Raw genomic sequence first — 20,072 nt, forward strand, 5'->3', positions numbered from 1 at the left:
TGATTATTAAAAGCACTGTTCTCGAGATCATAGGACAACAGAATCAAGAGAAAATTTTAGGTATCGCGAAATTAATGCCTCTTAATAAAGCTTTGAAAATTAATAACTGACAGACTATATGTTATGGAAACACATGTTCTTTTTACTATTTTTTACACTGGAAATTGAAATCGTTTGTAACGTTTTACTCGAGGTAAACTGCCTAATTATAAATATATTCATTTAGGGGTTGTTGTATACATATTCCTGCGTGGTGTCTTGTTAAAGACAGCAGGAATATTTTCATTGCCGTGGCGGTCCGGGTTCGATTCTCGACTTTTGTTTTCTTGAGCATTCTAAAGATAGTTTAGAAACAAAAACTCATATTCTGATGTTCATGATATGACAAAACTTCAATTTTAAAGAAAGATCATTTTTAGCCAAAGTTTGTAAGCCAGTGCCTTTAATGGGAGAAAGTTTATTGATCAAATCACACAATCGGTCAAAACTGTAACTGGCGGTCATTATATTTAGTAGCTTTCATGATATACTTTAATTATACTTTTGCACTGTCTATATAATTTCAAGAGAGGCACCTCCATGGCCGAATGGTAAAGGTTAGAAACTTCACATGATATGTTTGAATTCTTCATGCTCATAAACCGTCTAGGTCGGCGGTTCTAACCTGATGTCTGCCCATGCCTGGAACGATGCCTTGAGGTGCACCTGGGGTCTTCCTCTACCATTAAATGCCACTGCATGACCAAACCGTGACAGTACAACTCTATCCTAACTACATACCCCCAACAACAAGAAATAAAAAGTTCAAAAATATTTAATAAAACAATACTGAATTATTGACTACTTCATCTGTCAAAGTCAGAACTTTCTCAAATGTGTCTTTAATTTATACTTACGAAGTTTGTGTGAGACATTGAAAGAAGGGAGATGTTTAATAATTTACAAATATATAATTTATTAGATAATCAGGAAATTTTAATGAAATTATACATGTTCTGTCTATTGTTGGTTCTGTAAATTCATATTACTAGTATTTTCATGAAATATATCTGTATTAATTGACCACAGAAGTCTATCTAACGATTTCAAAAACAGTTGTAATGATATTATGATAAAAACATAAATTCTTGTCATATTGTCCATAACAACAAAAGTAATAAAAAGTATTTTGAAGTATATAGATCTAAATGATAAAAACGTCAGCTATTGAGCTACTATAAATGCTTGAGCACTTCTGCAGGAAATTTACAATGTGGTAAAGGCTTTACTTTCATTCATTTCTAGAGAAAAATCAAACATCTGGTACAGGTAATTTGAAATAGTTCAATTAATCTTGTTGCCGGTCAGTTTAGGGTGGCTATTGACAGGTGGTACTAATTGCTCTTCATGACATTATATAACCTCAGAATCGCATTTTATATGTCTGTTGAGATGAGCCTAGAGAGAAAATAGTTTTCTGAGACAATATCAGTGTCAGTATGAAGAAAGTAATTAACATTATTACAGATTATTTGATCGCAACAGACTTTGTAAGTCTAGTCTTCGTCTTTCATCCTAATTCGCAAATGTCTATCACCATCCGTGATTTAAGCCGGTATCACGTGTGCTTTAGTAACATGTAAACATCCCGAATACTTGAAATTATTCATACTTCACCATCTTTTGCGTCATGACAGGCCCCTGACGCACCCCTTCCCCTATTTTGTTTTTATTCTTACCTCCACCTTTGTGTCTTTTTCCACTACGTTGTCTGCTAGAGAATACAGCGTAAACGCCCATCCTCCCAGAATCGGTATAAATACCACAGTGAGAAGTTTTCCCAGGTGCAACCATTTCCCACGAGTACTTAGATAATCTGCACGAAATAGCCGACCTATGATAGAGAAAATTGAGTGAAATTAATGTAGTAAGTATCAATGAACTCATACATGATACCGAGATCAGATACGATAGACTATTGCATGTATTTAGCAGAAGTAGCTTTGCATGTCTTTGACAGAGTCTGGTCCTGCCATTTTATGGTCAACACTGACATTGATTTAGATTGTAAGAAACGACACTGTGGAAATAATGTCAGTAATTCGGTCAAACATGCGGATTTTGTGGGTTTAACCGAAAGAATGTGAATAGATCTTTTCCTTGCGCTAGGCGAGATAGTCCCTTCTGGGAGATGGTCCTCCATTGTGAATGGAATTTAGTGCTCTAACTAGAACTTACTTTACTACGAAAGTTAAAATTGTGTTATACAATGCTCTTTCCATTTTGTCAGCTGCAGTAAATATTTTTCGGCAGAATAAAATATATATATATATATAGAAATATTTGAGTACATTAGCAAATATTGTGAACCCTTGCAAATTAATGTCGGCCTTGGCTTTTTCTCAGGATAACAGTTCTGCTATCACCCTCAAATGCATGTAACAGTAGAGCAAAATATTGACAGTAGTGCATTTATGCAATTTTGATGGTCCTAGCAGCTTTGTACAAAATGTGATTGCCACATTTTCTATAATGAACATGAAATACATAACTTCTTGTTACTTTCTTTTTTTGTAATTTTATCTTAGATAACTGTCATAGCTTTAATTTTTTTATTAACATAGCAGATCGTATTATTTAATCCATTGTTCTTGATTACCTCCCTTTATGACCCTGACTTAACAAGTACATGTGCAGCATTGAAAGAAGTGCTTTTCTAACCATGTAAAATGCATATTCTCCATTTGGACAGTTACTTTACTTCTTTTACATAAAATCTAAAGCATTGTGGAACTTTAAAGTGAGAATAATTTGTAAGGTAAAACATTTTAAATACTTACCACATCCTATGGCCATCGCACCATCGTTTGTTGACAAACGTGAACTGAGATGAGACAAAGAGCTTTGTCGTTTACTTGCAAGTCTGAAAGATAAAGTAAGTCTAACATTTACTTTCACATTTCTCAGACTTTTATCCGGGAACCTTTGGCATTCGAAAATGGTTAAATATTGCTTGCTTCCATAATAGAGTCAATAGCTGTTAATAAATATGAAACAATAAAGGTTATAGAACATCGGACAGGACACTGGCTTTCGATCTTTAGCATTTCTTAACCGGCTTAATATTATTGTAGAAATTTGTTTTTCCGGGGCAATACTAGTTTTCTGTAATGGCAATGAAGTACTTAGAGGTTAATTTACGTCTACAGTGTGCCTTCTGATCATAATGGCATATCTAGTAACGGCCCAAGGGCTTTCGCCTTTTGTATTCTAGAAAAAAGACGGACTTTTGTGTGTGATGGATATCTATCATGTTCCTCTTTATGGTGATATTTCACGTACTTTTATACCCTTCCTGAATAATGATCACTTAACCGATGTGGGTGATGTCCTTAAAGATACATTGATAATTCACATTGCGCATCTTTGAACGCATAGGGTATATTCCGTTGTTGTACTTTACCTGGCAGTAACTGGCAATAGCTGAGAAGATTTGAAAAGGCTGCTTAAAGAGAATAGGCCATTGCAAATCCCAGCACTATTAAAACAAAATTAAACAGAATTATTTGCAATGTATTTTATTTGCAGTGACTTCAGCAATACATAGAATCTATGCCGTTTTGGCCATCCTTTGAATATATAAAGAACATTTTTGTTTAAAGGGAGAAATGATGCATAAACTCGTTCGCTAGATCTTCTTTTCAGCTAGTTACAAACAGACAAAGAAAGTATATATCTATGAGAGTACTCTTTTTCTAAAAAAAAGGAAAAGAGTGTTTATCTTATGTTAGAATATGATTCCGTTATATACACATGTATATCTGAGACATAATTTATTCAAATATTGCATTTCTACCTGACACAACATATTACACCCAGGTTGTTACTGTATTAATTGTATTGGGAAATCGGTTTATTTTCTATTTTTCGCTATTTTTCAAGTACATTTGTAGCTATAAGAATCCGCAACATATCATTTTAATTTCAGTAAATTCATATCTGTTACAAAGAAACTATCACATAAAAGAGACCTTACCTTTCTATTTCGTTTTGTTTCTTCATAATTCCAATGTTTATATTTCAGTTTAAACAGACATTTCATATAATAAATAAAAAGATGAAGCTTGTGCAAAATACTTCCTTCTTTCAATGCGTTTGCATTCTCAGTGTATCAATATTTTTTACTAAAACCATAGAAAAAGCTTTTCGAATTATAGGCAATTAACTCATTGTTATCAATTTCCCTACTTATCACTGACTTCGGTGATAAATAACATCAGTCAAATACCTATAAATGGGCATTACACTAATGATGTACAAATAGTTTATCTGCACGTAAGAACATGTTATGTCTTGACTATTTCATAACCTATTCCATTTCCGCATGTACATTTTTATAGCCCCAAAATGTTTGCGTTGTTTAACAGCAGAAAAAGGTTAAAGGCCGTATATGCCAGCTTCAAAGAGTCGAGTTAATTATAAAGCGAAGAAGTATCGCTCAATCCAGTTCTTAAAAGGAATGGTACCACGCGCACCTATATCAAAGATTTAAGTTATTCAGTCTCTTTCGTAAAGTTGCCGTCCTTGATTTCACACCATGCAACAACAGTGGTTAATTCTACGACTATAATTAAAATAAAATATTATAATTCTTTGACTGCCTATGTGCAAGATAAAAGAGGCAAACCTTTTATGTTGTTTTTGTTGTTGTCCTTCTGTTAAAAAATATATGAACTGTCTAGCCGAGTTCAGAACATATGCCAGAACAAAAATGGATTCAGAAAATAAATTTCGATGTTACACATTTGGGGTTTTCATAACGTTTTAAAATTAAAAAATACTAATGCAACACATTGTTTACTGGGAGTGTTTCTAATTTTGTCTCGTCTGCCATATGCTTATTTTGTAAGCTCCTCGGGTACGAGGTTTTAGGATAGTTGTGTGTCCGTTCTCCGGCCGACTTCAATCCGCCCGTCCATGGTTCTTAATACCTTTATGGATTTCTTCAATTCTAGGGTAATTTTCGAAGATTTTTGGTTACCATGGCAACCAAAAGGAAAATGTTGATGGTATTTGAAGTTTTGCACAACTCAAAGAATACTTAGTCATCTTTTGACTTGAAAATGGCACCATGTAAGATATTATTTTAGTTTTCTGATAAATCTGTCATAAGGTAATCAAGAGTGTGAATAGCCAATTAAGGTATCCGATCCACAAATGGATAACATTGCTGAACAAGAATTAGTAAATAAAAACAAAGAAAAATATCAAACAGGGAATGCCACGCACCAAAAGCGCAGCCTCCTCAAAACGAACCCCCAGCACGCAAACGCGTGCACCACACACACCCACACTCAAAGCCCACACACCAGGACAAAACGAACAACACACACACACACACACACACTCAAAGCCAACACATAAGGACAAGACGAACAATAAGCATACACACACGCGCGCACACAAAGTCAACACACAAGGACAAAACGAACAAACAAAGGAACACAGTGGGGCACCGCCTTGGAACGGTCAGTAGCAAAAACACCACTGGGGAGCTTAAACCGGTTTATGGTGCGCACCCAACCTCACTCTTACCCCCACCATGTTCCAAAGACATGGGATAGTGTAAATAAAAGCAATCCCCTCCAGGAGAATCTCTAACACACGTAATGGAAACAAAAAGGCATGGTATGTAAAACACAAAAATGCTCGTGTATAAATATATAAAAAGCAAACCTTAAGAACCAAAAATGTATGTACTCAATGCCTTTCAGAAGACAGAGCAACAAGAGAAACACCCTTAAGGGCCCGACGAAACAGGCCAGAAGACAAATATCAAAACAGTTCAGTCCTGGTAGGATTTAAAAACTGCTCATCATAGAGTCCTCCCCCTCTTCCGTCAGACGCAATCAAAGAGGGAAGCGTAGTGTCCAACTGTAAACGGGTTGAACACTAAACATGCGGTATGTCTCAAAACAGTTGGGTCGTAACCTCTTTTAATAAAACTTTTGATAATCTTTTCAAATACGTTTGGAAAATAACCATGACCCAAGATCTTACGAAGTTTGTAAACCACATCCCCATAAAAATAAGATGACCTTAGATAATATGCATAATTACTACAGTCATTTTTCTTTTTTTACTGCGAAATGATAAATCTTACATTTTGATAACTGGATTTCTGTTGAAGTATCATTGAAAACTAAAAAGTAAAAATATAAAAATTCTACAACTGCTTTTGTCATGCAATTTATATTTCTTTTCAGTAGACGATACACTTTAAAATGATACCAAAATTATATTTGCTTATCAGGCATCAATATTTGATATATCTAATAGCACTGTTATATAGAACTTGCTTATTTATGGATCGGATACCTTAAACTGTTATTATTGGGGCGCATGTTGAGGAGACGAAAATGAATTTGATAGGCATTCTTATACGGAAATGCAAGTGAGCTTGTGCGGCCATGTACAGAAAAACCCAAAAGAAGATCGACTGAATACATGGTTCCTTCTGGTAGCGTAGATATTTCAACTGATGACTCGAACTTTTGAACACTATTTTTTATTTAATTTATCAAGATCAATAGTATAGCTTGCCGATCTGCAGAAATGAATGTCCATCTTCAAATTCCACCAGAAGTGTTCTTGTCCACCGCAGCCTTTTTAATGAATAACAACTTAAAAGCAGCTCATGAATATATATTTTTTAATTTAGATATTATAAGCTACTTATATTTTATGGACTTCGGAGTTCAGTAACAGTTCCATACTAGTGAAGTTATATATTTGATACATCTCGAAGCATAAAGTCTGTCGATATATTTCAGCGAACAGTTAGCGCATGAAATAAAGTCACGTGGCTAGTAAATATGGCAGTTAAGGGTCAGTTCATTGATTTAACTACAGAAACAAGATAATTTGCGATGCCATTGTGTACAATGTACATGTTTATGCAAATGAACACTTTGACTTGAAAAATAAACTTTTTGGAAAGCAGATTTTACTGTAACAAAATGTAACCTCTTGAAATTTCATATATTTTATATGTATTTCATCACTTAAGGTAAATAACGACTTTTAAAATAGCCTGGAGTATGTAAACAAGTCAGATGTTATTACAATTCATTGCTACGTTATTTTTACACGTTATTTTGTTTATCGCGGCGATCAAATAACATGTCAAGGTATGCAATTACTACCTAGACATAATCTACGGATACCCGAAGGTGACATTTGAAAATCATGTACTTTGGCAGGCTGTCCTTTTCTCTACATAATATTCAGACCTTGAAAACGTTCATTACCTCTTATGAAATCAACGACATCCTATTAATTACTCTTCGTTGACACTTAAGCTATATTTCTTTAGTGGTTTAACATAGAAGTAACTTGACCTAAACGTTCGGTGTTGTCATAGAACTTTATCATTTTATCAATAAAGCATTCAAGAACGTCAAAAATAATTATCTTAAAACAATGAAAAATAATGATCATAAATGCATGCCTTTGGCGTAGTATGTCCGTGTCTATTCTAAATGTATTTACTAATTTATGGCTGCCATAATTATGTAAAAAAAAAAAGATATTAGTTGGAATACAAAAAGGTATGTTTATGCTTCAATAAAATTCATTGTATCTTCGGTGACGTTTTCAAATTATCATAGCAGAAATAGTTCAATACTGTAACATAGGCATTATTTTAATGGTTTATTAATAGTCGTAACGGATGGAAAATGTAATTTTCTGAATTTCATATTGAGTATATGAATACACGTACAATGAGGACACAAAAATAAATAAGTACACTCGAAAGATCCGAAGTAGCACGCGGTATCCATATTTTATTTATTTATATTACTGTCTTTAAGTATAATTTTACAAACTTCGAACAACATCAAATGTGTTTTTACTATAGTTGCAATTTAAATTGTATCATTATTTAATGATATAATTATATTTTCACAAGAGTATCCTCTTACAAACTAACTGTATCAGATCATATGGCATAGCTATTGTTTAAGTTAGCGTAGTTGACATGTCTATTGTTTATAATATACCCGGCTCGTTACAATACTGTACAGTTATAACCTGATATGGGCCGGGTATCTCAAAATATTTAAGTTCAGTTTGTGTAACAATTTGGACGCCTTTAAGCAAAAATCAATTTTATTAATTACGTTGGACTAAGCATATACAAATGGATAACATAAAGATAACAAGTACTTGGATTAGTTCTAAACGTGTGTTTATGAGGGACACGTGATCAAATTGGTTAATCAAATACCTAATTTTGTTTTCCATATATCAAGAATTTAAAATTTAAGTGTTTGATCGTATTGTGTATAATTTTCAGTGGTAGATGTGGACATGTGCAAGTATTGGACCAAACAGACGAATGTATGTATTTCATCAATGATATATAGACGATGGCGTGCATTGCATATTAAGTGTGCAAAGAGAAATATCTATCAAGATTAACATTGTAACTGCATCAAAATAAGTGTAACTTTATATTCTAGTTATTAAGAGTAAGTGTCAACCTAGCATCGATCGCTTATAACTTAACACATTCACAATTGGAAATCAGAGAATATGAAATACCATGGAAACAGAAGCTAATACAAGTTTGTATAAGCATGGAATACAATGAAGTGTGATCTTTGATTTGCAATATGTCTGGAATCGTCAATGTATGCGAGGAAAACAGGTGGACCTATAGGAGGTTTTGTGAGCTTTACTGTGGAATTAACATTTGCAGTGGAATCAAAAGTCTGTCTATTCATTTCTTCGTATTCCTGTTAATCCAGATTACAGGACTTGGAATAATTTTGATATATACTCTGTATTATACAGATTCCGGTGTTTTAAGTGAAATAGCATGGAACTGGAATACAGTCGAAAGTAGTGCAGGGACGAATATATCTGATTCCGTTAGATATTCTAGTCTGCGAATTAATGAGTCATTGGGGAAATTTAATTATATACCTGAACAAAGAAAAACTTTGTACTTGTGGAAAAGAGATAGTGTGATTCCTGTTAAACCCTCCACATTACTGTTTTATGGGAAAGAGAGGGCTCTCGTGAATGAAGACATCTGCACTAAATTAGAGAGCAGGACAAAATACAACATTACTTTAACAGTAAGTCTATCATGTATGTAGAGTGTCTGGCTTTTGAAATGAAGTTCACGGTTTCGGTACCCGGTGAAAGAAGTATTTCCTTGCAATCGTTTATAATAGCAAGAGTACTGACCGTAACTCAAGAAAGAAGACGCCAAGAGTAATTTTAATAATGTAGGACCTTTATCTACATTTGATATAAATGTTAAAGGTAAATGCCACAATTGCATATAAAAACCATAGGTACCCAGGCTTGATCTTGAATTATCTGCTCTTGAAAATCAGAAAATACAAATTAAAATCCAATATTCAAGGGCAGATAATTCAAGAGCTAGGCAAGAGAAATGTGTATTCTAATTTTCATTTCTGTTTGAGACTTCATTTGCAGTCATTATACATAGTTTAAAAACTTCGGTCCTTGGAAAAGACCAGTACTTTGCGGTATCAATTTGTCATGTCCATAGTTAAGGACATTTGCAACAGTCTCTATATTGACATGGGGCAAACAATTTTTTACAGAGAGAATTTCTTCTTTAAACTTTTTTGCTGACAAAGAATCAAATGAAAAACAGAAATTTGAAATTAAACAAACCATAGGGACCCAGTCTTTGTCAAGAATTATCTGTCGTTGAAAGTCGGAAAATACTGAACAAATCTACTTTCAAGGACAGATCATTCAAGATCAACCCTGAGTACCTATGATTTTTTATACATATTTCCGTTTTAAACTTGATTCTCAGTCAGTACACAAAAATAAAAGAAATTATGTTCCTAGGAAATTTTTGCCCTTTATGCATTTAGGCAACGGTAGCCAATTCTGTGACACATCAGATTCTGTTCAAGATTTCAGTGTCATATATATGCATGCATATACATGTGTTTTGTAGTTACATGACGATAAAACAATGCTTTTGTATGAAGCTACTCTTACATTACTTATTGTTACTCTTTTGAGTTAACAACTAAATATCACTGAATTTAAACACTAGACTTGACTTACAAAAATATAACAATAGAATACATATCTATCACCCGAAATGAAAAGGTGCTATCTTTTAATAATAGGACAGATGACACATTATTGCCTGTTTTTGTTCTGAATGTGTGATAGGACAGTTTTGCGTAATGCCATTCTTAAATATGCCTATAAAAGCACCCTACGTATGTCATTGCCTTCATATGTATATGTCGTAACAACATACAAAAAGGTGGTATGTTGGAGCACTTGAATGACATTTATAAGAGAGTGTGTACAAATACAAAATCTTGAAATATTTACTCATATATATAATACCCAGACAAAAACAGATTCTGTACTTACAAGAATGAAAATGTACGAGTGATCTTACATGTAAAACGAACGAATGAATATTTTATTCTTATTTCATTTTGTTGCAATGTTTCAAAGTATTTTATTCATATTCTATTCAAATACAGTTTCGTACCGGTAAAATAATATCCAGTATTTTTCACGCTACAATTGGCAGATATATTCGCTGTGCTACCTCGATTATTAACCGAGAAACTCGTGATCATTCATCGAGAAACTCGTGATCATTCATCGAGAAACTCGCGATTGTTCAAGGAGAAGCTCGCGATCATTCACCTAGGAACTCCCAGTCATTCCAAGAGAAACTCGATACGCGAGCATTCAACGAGAAATTCGATCATTCTCCGAGAAACTCATGACCAGTCACGACGAAACTCACGATTACTCACTGTGAAACTCATTCACCCGGAAACTTGAAACCATTCAAAATCATTTAACAAGAAACTCGCCATCATTCACCGAAAAGCTTGCAATCATTTATCGAGAAACTCGCGATCATTCAACGAGAAACTCGCGGTCATTCATCGAGAAACTCGCGATCATTCACCAACGAGAAACTCGCGATCATTCACCAACGAGAAACTCGCGATCATACACCGAGAAACTAATGATCATTCACCAAGATAGTCATTATAATTCACTGTGAAACCCAATCATTCTGAAACTTAATTAAGACCATTCAGAAATCATTACCAAGAAACTTGCGATCATTCACCGAGAAACTCGCGATCATTCACCGAGAAACTTGCGACTATTCAAAGGGAAACTCGCGATCATTCAACGAGAAACTCGCGATCATTTACCGAGAAACTCGCGATCACTCGCCAAGAAATATATTGTAAATACTTAACTATGTGAACAGGTTTTACATGTATGAACTATTATCAATAGATGTTTAGCGGACTATTAATAATTGACAGAATGTATGAGATATTGTAGTCGTTTGCTATAACCCGGTGTATTGTTTTAGCCTACAATAATTAGATTTTACGCTTCGAATTTCAATTTGACGAAGCGACTCATATAAGTGATACTCATTTGCGAATGAAACAAAATATGCAGATGAATATGCGAATTGATCAGGGCAAATAACAAACATTATGTCTAAGAGTATAAAATTTAGATGGATAATATGTATGCATTTATTTACACTATTCGAACATATCCGGTGCCCAGAAATGACCATTCAAAGGGCACTGACTCTCCTAAAATCTTAGGCCTATTCCAAGAATCTTTATTTTTTAATTGTTTAAAGATGCAGCTTTTTATATATCACTTGTCATTTTTGTTACAGGCAGATCCGGAGCGCATAGATTGCAAGGCGATGCGAAGAGAAATGGACGAAATAAATGGGTACGTCTTCAATGAAGAACTTGACATGCCAGTAGCTTACAGTATATTAGTGTATACAGATTACGAAATGATAGAGCTCTTATTACGTACAGTTTACAAACGTCACAACACATACTGTATACATATTGACGCCAAGTCGCCGGAACCTTTCAGAAACCGTGTGATGAAGCTTGCAAACTGTTTCGACAACGTGATGATAGCCACAAAATTAGTCAGCGTCTATTGGGGCCAGTTTTCCATACTTGAAGCTGAAATGTCATGCATGAAAGACCTTTTCAACAAGACAAAGAGTTGGAAATATTTTATTAATTTGACTGGACAAGAATTTCCACTAAGAACTAATTACGAAATTGCCAAAATACTTGGAGCACTTCGAGGTTACAATAACATGAGATGCAGTAAAAACTTTGAGTAAGTTGTATAAGAATTAGTAAATATTTGCCTTTTTTCTCGTTCATTTGTTTTATATTAATTAAATTTAAGCTTTGTTATTTCGGACCAATATCCAGAAATGATCATGATACTGGTCCGGCATTTATTTTTGTTTGTTTGGTTGAACGTCGCACCGACACAAGTATAGGTCATATGGCGACTTTCTAGATTGATTTAATGGTGGAGGAAGACCCCAGGTGACCCTCCATGCATTATTCCATCATGGGCGGGCACCTGCGTTGAACCACCGACCTTCCATAATTTAAGTCAACTGGATGGCTTCCTCACATGAAGAACTCAACGCCCCGAGTGAGGATCGAGCCCATATCGGTGAAGGGCAAGTGATTCGAAGTCTGCGACCTTAACCACTCGGCCGCAAAGGCCCCCAGTCTGGCATTCAGCCGATATTAGACATGAACAGGAAGACATCTGCAAACTGATAAAACATCAGCTTTGCAAAACTGATGTCAGGCCAACATTCATAATCAGGTAAATGGGGATGTGTAAGGCAATTTCCGTACATTCTCTACAGTCATGTATTCTCGTATGCGATTTTGGCATCCATTGATCGGCAATTCAAAAGTAATTCAAAAGTAGGAAAGAATGATAATAATATGCTGGGTGTTAATATGATCATTTGAAAGCAGGTTAAAAATGAAAGAAAATAATCCCGGGTTTCGGAAGCATAATGGAGTCAAACCTGTACTGAGCCACCAGCCAGGGTACTTGATGCAGACTGCTGCTTAACACATATGAAAATCAGAACAAAAAGTCAATTTGGGAAGGTAGCTGACTGACTGCTTAAGGCAAGTGGCTACTTAACACATGTGCTCTCTAAGTAAGCTTTAATTGTAATATTGTTATTAGCAAACTACCAATAAAATATGTTTTCAAACGGACAGCTTTCAGAGTTTTCTACAAACAAATTATTTTTTTTGAAACATATTAGCCCTTACCCTGCTAAATTTCTACACTGAACTTGTCCATCTTTCAATTAGGACAGTACCATTAACTGTTAAAAACGTTGCTTACCAAAAACATATACTGACTGAATAGCGAACAGTGCAGATCTTGATCAATCTGCACGGTGGAGCAGGCTGATCATGATCTACACTGATCACTAAGGCAGAATCAATCGTGTCCAGCATGATAAGGGTTACTTTTCTGGTACCGTAGTTTCTGTTTCCGTTCTTCCCGTTCAGTCTAAGATGTTAGTAAACTGTCCGTATTTCTATATTTTCTTTTACAACATTGCAAGTTTTCCATATGGACGTTACTTGACATATAATCAATTGATGAAAGCTAAATCTAGATTATCACTGGCAATAGAATGAAGTATATCAACGAGATGCCCATGGGCAACATGTCGACACCGCCAGCTGTCAAAAGAACTGGGAGTTGCACATTACACTCCTTGTCTCATTGAGGCAAACATTAATGCCAAATAAAAAAGAGATTGCAAAAAGTTACAATATAAGTTATTTAAAGTAACAACAAAGGGACATAAATCTTAAAAAAAATATCTAAGTCCACACAAATATCCTCACCAGTAGAGATAGGTCAAAATACACCTGAAAATTGGATGTAACATGCATGTTATGCTACAGAAAAGTCTTGATTTTTCCCTATGACCAGTAATAAAAAAATTACGAATATAAGCTATTTATAGTAACAACAAAGGGAAGTAGTTCTAGGATCTTGCGCATGACACTCCTCTCATGATGATGAACAATTGTGCCAAGTTACATCAAAATCCCTCTATGCATCAAAAAGAAATGCTCCAGACAAAGTCATTCTTGTATCTGGCTTTTGACCTCTAAGTGTGACCTTGACCGTAGACCAAAGTACCTGGTTCTTGCGCATGACACTCCGTCTCATGGTGGTGAACATTTGAGCCAGGTTACATCAAATTCCCTCCATGCATGAAGAAGAAATGCTCCGGACAAAGTTGTCATTCTTGTATCCTTTGACCTCTAAGTGTGACCTTGACCTTAGACTTAGGGACCTGGTTCTTGCGCAAGACACTCCATCTCATGATGGTAAACAATTGTGCCAAGATACATCAAAATCCCTCCATGCATGAAGAAGAAATGCTCCGGACAAAGTCATTTTTGAATTAGACCTTTGACCTGTAAGTGTGACCTTGACCTTTGAGATAGGAACCTGGGGTTTGCGCATTACACGGACGCACAAACGCACAAACGCACATACACCAAACAGCCATTTGGACAACTATGTTTTCGCTTCCGCAAGCGGGCTCGACAAGAATGGAAGATATACATATTGATTTTATACTTTAATTAAAGATTTCCTGTTCAACTACGAACGGGCTAATCCAATTTTTAACAAATAATTAATAGTTGTCTCCCTTTCCTGTAATTGACCACTATTTTTTAGCACTATTTGTTTACTTATAGGCATACAGGCACTAAATAGAAATATGGTGCGAAAAAAATGGTAGTCGGATACAAATTGTTCTCAGTTTTTTGGGGATTTTTTGCTCTGTAAAGCTATTTTTCCTCATTTTCTTTCCAAATAGTTTTGCTAAAATCACATAACAGATCTATGCTTGACATGTAGGTAGCATTTTCATAATGAAATAACATCATGACAGAAGTTTTCATAGAAACTTAGATCATAAACCACCACTATAATTTAGGGTCTAATTTTTTAGCTGATTTTGCAGTTTGTGTGTTTGACTGAATTTTTTTTTCTTCCCTCAAACATGACCCCTCTTTTCTTTTGATTTTTATTTAGCACTGACAATATTCTTCAAGAAAATGTAAGTTACAGACATTTAAAATGGGTCCTGATGTGTGCTTCGGCCATTGGAAAAAAGGTCCATTTTATATAGAATAAAGAACAACAACTATTTAGTGTGTTATAACCTATACCTATTTCAATTACAGACATTACCGTTTACGTAGGTCGGGTCCACCTCCGCACGGTTTAGAGGTTTACAAGAGCTCAACCCATGTCATTCTTACTAGGAAATTCGTCGAATATTTGCTGACCGACGAGATAGCACATCGTGTTTTAATGTGGTCAAAAAAAATCCTGATACCCGACGAGATGGTTTTCCCAATATTGAACTGCAACAGAAAGCTTAAGGCGCCGGGATCTTATGAAGGTAATTTTAGCCCGATATCTGAAAAGACTCCAACGCGTTGAAGCGCCTTTTTTCTACTTTTTTTTTCTTTATTTTCATTTTTTTTTTTTGCACTGTGAATAACATCAATCATCTTAGACTTACAACGTATTTACGTTTCACTTAAAATGCAGCTAAGACATCTTTTGTTATCAACTTCAAGCCATTCCCCTTATTCTGTACTTAGTATAGAGGGTTGAATATTGCATTATCGTAGCAGAAAGTATTTTTAATCCATTGATTATTTCCCTGTATAAAGCATTGAAAGTCGTGCTTTTGTAACTCTTAATTATGCATAAATTAATACCACAGTGACACTGAAACTATTTGAGACCTCACGTGAATCAGGAACTTACGATAGAGAGGTCGTCACCTTAACCACTAGAATATCCCTCTCTTTTAATTGCTTGTATTAATTTATCAAGTATCAAGCATTTTTTTGACTGACGGAGTAACTGCTGACGGATGTATAGACGAGGACAGACCGTTAGTCCCTACAGGTAAAAATCCTGTATATGTAGAGATAGGCCCTAAAATTTTCTATGATAGAATTACATTAAATAAAGTCTAGAAATTAATTTCCAAGTCCTTGAAACAACCAAAAATGATTTCACAAATGTGAAGTTTATGATAGTTTTGTTAATATCAATAACAGAAGTTTTAATTTTTAATTTAAAGTTGTGATCCACAAAGAATGACAACTCTTGCCTTGGGCTAGTACTTATAAGTAGAGATCTATTAGTTTACTTCCCTTGCAATTACACAATTGAGAGGAAAATGAAAACTGTTTAAGACACAATATCATACTTTTTTGTACAACAAAATCATTAAGGATTTATTCATTTGTGTTTGATTTACCCCTTAAGACAGGTTCCTATGATTCTGTTCAACTTACATATGTAATAAAAATAACTTTTAACAGCAATAATAAAACGAGTACAGTAGTTAAAAATAGTGCAGATAATACAGTTTGCTTGTATCAAAATGTATCAATGATCCACTTTTTTAATACAGAACACTGGTAGGATAGGAAAGGTGCAATTATGATCTCTATTCCTATGCCTAGTATATGACGTGTAAGCAACGCTTTCTGTCCAATCTTAACACAGAGAATTTTTTTACATAATTTTAATTAATTTCGCGAATTTTTATCACAATAGTGATTTTTGGAATAATAACAATAATGTATTTTTTTTTCAGAACATCCAAGTTTGTACGATCATAACAAGAGCTTTGTTTCAAGATATAAAATATGGAGAAAGGGAGACACGCAGTGCCACGGGAAAATCGTGCGGGACATATGTATATTTGGGCCACGTGACGTTGAAAATTTACTGACGAGACATGAACTTTTCGCCAATAAATTTCACTTCAGTGAATTTCCCGAAGTGCCATTCTGTTTACGAAATATATTATTAAAAAGAACTATTTTAGAATATAAAGGGTATATGGATTTTAATGTATCATTTTATAGCAATATACCTTACAAATGGTAACATATTATTCAAAATTACAATCTGTTTTTTTGCAATTAAAAGAACTTGTATTCTTTTTATTCTGTACATGCTATTTGTTTAAGTCGTCTTTTCAGAACTATATCTATCGTTTAAACCAGTTGACCAAGCATCAAAAGCAGCCACAATCAAACGAGTTGAACAATGCCTGAAAGAAATCATCTCATGGATGAATTCAAACATGTTAAAATTAAATGCAGACAAAACTGAAGTAATTCTTTTTTCGAGTCAAAAACACTCCAATCATGTTGAAAATCTAGAACTGAAAGTTGGCGAAACGAGCATAAGACCATCAAAAACTGTTCGAAACCTTGGTGCTACGTTTGATTCGAACATGCACATGGACCATCATGTTAATTCTGTGACTCGAATATGCTACGGCCAAATACGACACATTGGTCATATTCGACCACATTTGACAACTGAAGCCTCCAAAACCCTTATAACTCGCTTGTAACCTCACGATTAGATTACTGCAATGCTCTTTTGTCGGCGTGCCAAAAGTAACAACGAGCAAACTGCAAAATGTCCAAAACACAGCTGCACGTCTTATTACGAAAACAACCCGTTTTGAACATATAACACCAATCCTTAAAGATCTTCATTGGCTTCAAATACAAGACAGAATCAAATACAAAATTCTCATTCAAACATTCAAGGCCCTGCATGGACAGTCGCCGGTGTATATGAGAGACTTACTAGAGGTGTACGTGCCAACTAGAAATCTGAGGTCAGCAAGTGCAGCAACGACCCTTGTGCCACAAAAAAGTCGACTGGTTGCCTACGGGGACAGAAGTTTCAGAGTTGCCGCCGCAAAACTATGGAACTCTCTTCCTGACAATCTCAGAAAAGATTCATCACTTAATTCATTCAAAAGAGCTCTCAAAACACACCTTTTCAAAATTTTCTACAACACATAGATACCAACTGTGACTGTTCTACCCATAATAAATATTCCATCGTTATTTTTGTGATACAGAACTACGGCAAGTCATTCGTCGATGACTAAGATCTCTTAACTGTACAATTCATCATGCAATTAACTAAATCGACAATTCATCTTTTATTTCATCATGTCACATTTTAAGTGTTATGACGTTCTATGTGTGTGTTTTTTGCAAGACTTGAGTTTCACTTGAAGTGTGTGGTATTTGTATCTAATACAGTATATGAAGGCACCATTAACCGGGGGGTTGAACCTCTATATGAAGCCCGTCTGGGCGTACCAGATGCTTAAAGCACTGGTATTGGCAATAGGGGTAAATCGACCTCAAGGGGAGGGGTGCGGTCATGGCTGTTTGTTACATCGTTCGTTTATGATATTGTTGTAATAACTATTATTTTTATTATTATGTACAACGCCACTGAATATATCATTCATGAAAAAGGCGTTTAATCAAATTGTTCAGTTTCAGTTTTGTGATTGCATATGTCATTTTTTTGTTATTTTCCTACATATCTGCGATATGTCACATGTTTAATTGTAAAGCGCCTTTGAACGTATATTCCATATGAAAAGGGCGCTCAATAAATCTGGTATAATAATAATAATAATAATAATAATACTCATCATAAGATAAACAAACGTGTTTGTAAACATAGACGGTTCCAAATTGAAGGGGATCCATGCTAAACCAGAATGACAAAATACAAGACATTGTGGCAACGTTAAATGTCGCAACGACGCTAAATGTCGCAACCACCGTTATATGTCGCAAGGTTGACGTTAAATGTCGCAACCACCGTTAAATGTCGCAAAATCGTCTGCCGCTAAATGTCGCACCTTTAACGTTAAATGTCACAAAAATTTGCCCACCGTTATATGTCGCAACTCCAACGCTAAATGTCGCACAGCAAAATAAGGTAAGTTAAACAGTCTTTACAAGTTAGAGATAAGATTGGGTAATGCATGCTTGCATGCATCAGTATGCAATGTGTTGATTTTGGAAGGGCTGAAATGACCTTTCACTCTAATCTGCACGTTTGCTTTTCAGTGGTCCCGCACCATACATACGTTATATCTGCTATATATAAAGGTTTGAGCACTAACTTAGTACGCGACACAGTACTAAATTTATTTCAGGTCTGAATATGTAATTCTATGGCGTCCTGTTTAGCTCATGAGATATTAAGCTCACGCTCCGTATTGTCGCGCGTTGTATCGCATGTCTTGAGTCGACCTGAATTTCGTTACACAACAGCCCGGGGGCCAGAAATTGTTGATGGAGGAGGGGAAGGGGGCACCAGTTAAAAACAAAAGCGTCACCGGCGACGTGCGGTAGGTACAGGGTTCCTCTATCCGTATTTGTGGGAAAGTTTTTTATTTACAGGTATGAAATGCTGGCCTGTGGTGCTTTTTGTCTATTTTTTGAGGTACGTACTAGAGGGGCACTCCCCTTATTTTAGGTGGTTAGGGTCTTTTCCCCTTCACAATACAGGTATGGAATACTGGACTTTTATTGCATTTTTTGTTCAAAATGTCGGTGCATGGGAGGGGTTATGGGAGGGAAAGTTTGAAAAACAGGTATAAAATGGTTGCCTCTGATGCATTTTTGGTCTTGGATTCTTCCCCCTGGGGAATTTTAAAAATAAGTGTAAAATGTTCGCCTCTGGGGCGTTTTGGGTCTACATTTTGAGAAAATATTATTTCCAAAATAGTCGGTGCAACCTAGATGAGTATAAGTCGCTACTAAGCCAGAAAAGGGTGGGGTTGGGGGTGGGGGATCGGCTCGGGCCGCGATCCGGGCCTGTTACACAACAGGATGTTTAACTACGCGACACGAAGACTGTAACTGTGTTTTGTACCAGCTGTAGAAAACCGTGCGAAGATTTTCTATTAATCAGCCATGGATTCTATTTCTTTGTTTGGAGGTCATAAGTCATAAGGTAACTATTAAGCTTCAATGGCGGAGAAAGATCCTATGTGGACCTCTGTACAATTTTTTTAGTTAAAGCGGGAATTTTGATATTATTTTACTTTTAGTCTCTTAAAATTGTTTTGTTTTTTCTCATTCCCCTAATTAACCTATATTTCCGCCTTCCCACACATACCCCCCCCCCCCCTTCTCTCTCACCCCCATCCCTCATACACACACTCCAACACTCCAGAAATGTAAATATTTATAAATCATATTTAGTTAGAAGAAACATCAGAATATTTCTGTCCTAAAACACTGGTCGTATTACACGGG

General features: G+C 35.3%; 1 protein-coding gene across 1 annotated transcript; it reads left to right on the plus strand.

The window, feature by feature from the left end:
- The first annotated feature begins 8,063 nt into the window (after window positions 1–8,063).
- On the plus strand, window positions 8,064–19,378 carry LOC123562913 (beta-1,3-galactosyl-O-glycosyl-glycoprotein beta-1,6-N-acetylglucosaminyltransferase 3-like). Its single transcript, XM_045355503.2, has 4 exons — window positions 8,064–9,125; window positions 11,729–12,198; window positions 15,129–15,349; window positions 16,568–19,378. The coding sequence occupies exons 1-4, from the start codon at window positions 8,658–8,660 to the stop codon at window positions 16,861–16,863; spliced, it is 1,455 nt and encodes a 484-aa protein (XP_045211438.2). The 5' UTR covers window positions 8,064–8,657; the 3' UTR covers window positions 16,864–19,378.
- The last annotated feature ends 694 nt before the right edge of the window (window positions 19,379–20,072 follow it).

The sequence above is a fragment of the Mercenaria mercenaria genome, chromosome 15 (genome assembly GCF_021730395.1).
Source record: "Mercenaria mercenaria strain notata chromosome 15, MADL_Memer_1, whole genome shotgun sequence".
Lineage (NCBI taxonomy): Eukaryota > Metazoa > Mollusca > Bivalvia > Venerida > Veneridae > Mercenaria > Mercenaria mercenaria.

Coding starts and splice junctions, on each gene's coding strand:
- LOC123562913 (XM_045355503.2), top strand. CDS start 8,658: ATGTCTGGAATCGTCAATGTATGCGAGGAAAACAGGTGGACCTATAGG. Junction 12,199..15,128: donor AGATGCAGTAAAAACTTTGA/GTAAGTTGTATA, acceptor TTTCAATTACAG/ACATTACCGTTTACGTAGGT. Junction 15,350..16,567: donor GGCGCCGGGATCTTATGAAG/GTAATTTTAGCC, acceptor TTTTTTTTTCAG/AACATCCAAGTTTGTACGAT.